Source organism: Fukomys damarensis, unplaced genomic scaffold (assembly GCF_012274545.1).
Source record: "Fukomys damarensis isolate Sample0158 unplaced genomic scaffold, DMR_v1.0_HiC HiC_scaffold_7, whole genome shotgun sequence".
In the NCBI taxonomy this organism is placed as follows: Eukaryota; Metazoa; Chordata; class Mammalia; order Rodentia; family Bathyergidae; genus Fukomys; species Fukomys damarensis.
Genome location: NW_022900919.1, coordinates 18,675,259 through 18,679,657, shown reverse-complemented (window position 1 = coordinate 18,679,657; position 4,399 = coordinate 18,675,259). Strand labels below are relative to the sequence as shown.

The following is a 4,399-nucleotide window of genomic DNA, read 5'->3' as shown; positions in this document are numbered from 1 at the left end:
CCAGCCTTTATTTTTTTTTTTTTTTTTTAATTCAGGGTCTCACTAAATTGCTAAATTGCCTAGGCTGGAGTTGCACATGGGATCCTCCTGCCTCGGCCTCCCAGAGTGCTGGGATTACAGGAGAGCATTGCTCCATTTGGTCCCCATCTCTGTTTGAAACACGTCCCCTCCTAGGCCCTCTGCCTTTTCAGCCAGATTGTTTAAGTGGGGAGTGAAAGGCTTGGCCTTCTGCTAAGGAGAAATTTAGATAGTGGGTGAGAGAGTCACCTGTGGCCTGTCCTTGGGGCCTGGCCCCTTGCTTTCTTAACTTGACACCTTTGTCCTTGAAGTTGCCCGTGATCACTGCAGGTTCCACTCAAGGCCCCGATATCAAGCTTCCCCTGTGGGTGCTGAGGTTGCCTTGCCTCCCAGGGGCAGGAGAGGATGGGGTGAGCACAGGGGCGCCTGTGTGTGCAGCAGCACCCAGGACTCATGGGTAGGTGCTAAGGGGGTGTGTGGCTAGCATAGGATGCAGGGGTGCCCCTGGGCCCCAGGGCTCTGACTTCTCCAAATCCTGGGTGCTAGAGAGCAGGGCTGCTGTCAGGCATGTGGCTGAGCCTTTCCCAGCAGGCCTGCAAATCTGGTGCTTCCTGCCTCAGCCTTCATGTTCTCATCTGTAGGACGGATGGCTCACAGCTGCCCTGCTCAGGTTTTCCTGTGGCTGAAGCCGTGACTGAGGTCAGCACTGGGCAGACAATGGTTGTCAATACCTGTGAGGTGTGGCTGGTGGCAGTGTGCAGGCGCGAGGGAGAGCGCCGCACTCTTGCAGGCTGGGTCCTGAAGGAGGGCGGGAGGTGGTGTGGCTGGGTGGCCTGGTGCCTGAGGACATGAGTGGCAGCTGGGCGGTCTTGTGTGGTCTGCAAGGCGCCGGTGAGGGTGTGGGGGCTGAGGCTGCCAGGCTGCATGAGGACAGAGTGGGACAGACAGTGGCAGGTGGGGTATTTGGATGGAGCTTTTTTCTCTCGCCCACAAGGATGACAGCCTGGATGTGGTGGTGGCACCTGTAGCCCCAGCTACAGGCTGGGGAGGCTGAGGCAGGAGAGTTGCTTGAGCCCAGGAGTTCAAAGCCAGTCTGGGAAACTTGAGGTTCTTTCTCAAACAAACAAACAAACAAAGTTCAGGGGCAGATCAGACGTTTTCCACTCTTCCCCCTCCCGGATTTGTGCTCCCACCCAGGGAGCTGCAGATCTCAGATGGGGTGACAGCCCCCCTTGCCAGCAGGATGCTCCGAACCCCTGGGCCTGAAGGATGGCACCATCCCCGACAGGCAGATCACAGCCTCCAGCAGCTACAAGATGTGGGGCCTGCGAGCCTTTAGCTGGTCGCCCTTCTTCGCGAGGCTGGACAATCAGGGCAAGTTCAATGCCTGGACAGCGCAGAGCAACTCTCCCAACGCCTCTGAGTGGTTGCAGGTGGGCGCCCCACCTGGCGGGCGGGAGGGGTGGCTGCACCTGTGACTTCTGTCTGTCCACCCGACCGGGCTTCTGCTCCCTGGAGACCTTGAGGCCTTGTTTTTCTTTGGCTTTCCTCACTGTTCCTCCATGTGGCCTGCCTTTCTCTGTTGTATGTGTCTGTGTGTGCGGGGCAGGGCCACCCTCAGTGGCTGCACAGGGTTGACAAGAGCGGAGGGGGACACCGAACCCAGGCGTCTCACGGCCCCCTTCCCCAACTTGTGCACAGTTGGAAAACACTGGAAAACATGAGAACGGTGGAACCAGAGCCTGTGTTACAGATGGGGAAACTTGAGTCCCCTTGTTGGCAGCGAGTGGGGTTTGCAGGCTGGACGGTGGGACTGTCTGTCCTGGGATGGTCGGGGCGGAGGCCCGAGGTGCCCAGTGGAGTGGATTCCATGCCAAGCCACCTGTCTGGGGACCCCTCAGGACTGGTACAGGGGACCTCAAAGCAGTCTGTCCCATTGCAGGCTGTGGCCTCTCCCGTCCCTGTCCCCATCCTACCGAGGTGCACGGCTGGGGCAGGGCTGGGTGCGGAGTTGGCGGGGCCCAGACTGAAGTTGGGACTGTACCACAGGGAAGTGCCTGCTGCTGCATGTGGCCAAGGGCGTGTTGCTCTTTGTGCCCATTCTACAGATTATGCAGAAAGTAGGGGTCCCTAGGGTGTGCCCTGGGGCACCTGCCTCCTTCCACCTTCCCAGGGGTCCCAGCAAGGGACACATGGTGGTGTCTCCTATAGGTTGACCTGGGCTCCCAGAAGCAGGTGACGGGGATCATCACCCAGGGCGCCCGTGACTTTGGCCACATCCAGTACGTGGCTTCCTACAAGGTGGCCTATAGCAACAATGGCGTCAACTGGGTCGAATACAAGGAGCCGGGGGCTGTGGACAGCAAGGTGGGTGTCTGTAACCCTCTACTCGTTATCTGGGGGGTGGGGGTCTGGCTTGGGGACAAGAAGGGAGGGAGCTTACTCTGGGGTGACCCCCACACCCTCCCTGCCTCCAGATCTTCCAGGGGAACTTGGACAACAACTCCCACAAGAAGAATGTGTTTGAGACGCCCTTCTTGGCTCGCTACGTGCGTGTGCTGCCGGTGTCCTGGCAAAACCGCATCACCCTGCGGCTGGAGCTGCTGGGCTGCTAGCACTTGCCCCGCAGGTCAGACCTGAGGGACCTAAGTGACCACAGGGCTGCCTCTCCACACCCTGCTGCCCCTGCCTGCTGCGTCCTGCTGTCCCTTCATTTCCCTCTAAGCCTTGGACGAGGCACCCAAGGCTGCCACCCTTTTTCTCCTTTCCTTCCTGTTCCACAGGCTTCCCCATCTTCCCAGGGGTTCAGTCTGGGATTCACTCTGATTCAGGGCACCTCCCCAGATCCCAGGCTCCAAGCGCTGGGTTGACTTTAGAGGGGCCTCTGGTCTTCCCAAGCCCCTCGCTGCACACCATGTCCCTGAGTCCCCAGACAGCAGAGTCCACCCACCCCCCAAGCACCGGGCCAGCGATTGCAGCCTGGGGCACACGCTGCCAGCCAGCTCTGCGTCTCCCCAGCACACCTCCTTATCTCCTTGGAGACCCCTCTTGATCCCTGCCCCTAGGAAGAAGACAGGGGCGCTGGGTCTGTGGAGAGACAGGAGACTGGAGCCAGCCTGGCGGTGAGCAGGAGGCTGTCTGGGTGGGCAGGGGTCTCTGTGCCGGCTCCTCTCCCAGGCCACGGGCAGCTTCCCAAATATATTTGTATTCACCACTGGAACTCGGCTGTGCTTCCTCATTACTCGCCATCGCTCCTCCCAGGGGCATTTCCTGGGTCCTGGTCTCCCATCTGCACCCCGGATTCCCCCAGTTACCTGTCCAGCTGCATAGACAGCAGGAAGAGGGTCTCGGGGGTGGGGTCACCGACTTCCCTCTTCCCCTCCTTTTCCTTCTCCATCTCCATCCCCTTGGCTGCTGCTTGGTGCAAGGCCAGGGGGTGCCTGGCACTGAGGCTGTCTCCTGGACTGCCTCTCCCACCTTCCCATGCCAGGAAGACTGGCAGCCACTGCTGGCTTTTCCTCCAGCGATTTCCCCTTTCTCTGCTACCACTGGAGTGCTGTGCTGCAAAAACTATTAGGAGCCTGCAGAGCCTGGGCTGCTTCCAGAGCTGCGGCAGGCAGGCCCGGTGTGGGCAGCGTGGGGAGGGAGGAGGGGATGGGATGCTGCCGGGTGGGCATGGGGCCTGTTGGCCTGACACACAGGTTCTGGGGAGGCTGCTGCCCTGTGTGCTCCAGTGCTGGTGGGAAAGAGGTCCTTCCTCTGCCTTGCCTGTACAGGGCCTATCAAGAAGCGGCCAGAACCCTGGTGAGCCAGGAAGGGAGTGGCAGGCAGGAGTCACTGACTAGCTGGGAAAGGGGCCAGTGAGACTGCCCTTCTCTCTTCCCTTACGCTCCGCTGTCCTCTCCACTTTTCTTTCCTGGGGATCCCAGGGCCCTCACACTGAGCCCTTTTTTATTTAGAGACAGGGTCTTCTTAGTCACCCAGGCTAAGCTCATGTGCCCTCCTGAGATCACGGGTGTGTATCACACCAGCTTCCTCAGGTTTGAGGTGCTGGGGCTGGAGCTCAGGGTCTCCATATGCCAAGCAAGTGCTTTGCGGCTGAAGTCCACCCCCAGCGCAGCCCACCCGAGTTTGCAAGATGCATCGTATTGTCCAAGCTCTGGAAGCCAGGCTGAGACAGCACAGGCTGCCTCTGGGCAGCAGGAGGTCAGCCACTTGGCCACCAGAGGGCAGGCGGCGCTGTGCTGGAAACATATCAGGGAAACCAGTGTGGAGATGGCGCCTTCCAGAAACCTGCCTGTTGCCCGAGCTTCTCACTGGCAGGGACAGAAGGAAAGGCCCGGGAAGTGGTCGTCATATGTTCTGGGGTGCTGGACACCTC

At 59.9% G+C, this 4,399-nt stretch overlaps 1 protein-coding gene across 1 annotated transcript in view; it reads left to right on the top strand.

Moving 5' to 3' along the window:
- The window catches only part of Mfge8 (milk fat globule EGF and factor V/VIII domain containing), a 91,906-nt gene extending 88,669 nt beyond the window's left edge, over window positions 1-3,237 (top strand). Inside the window, exons 10-12 of the mRNA XM_010621243.1 lie at window positions 1,258-1,451; window positions 2,230-2,385; window positions 2,496-3,237. Coding sequence (XP_010619545.1) covers window positions 1,258-1,451; window positions 2,230-2,385; window positions 2,496-2,633 — 488 coding nt within the window. The 3' untranslated portion in view covers window positions 2,634-3,237. The remainder of the gene's footprint in view (window positions 1-1,257; window positions 1,452-2,229; window positions 2,386-2,495) is intronic.
- Window positions 3,238-4,399: the final 1,162 nt, after the last annotated feature.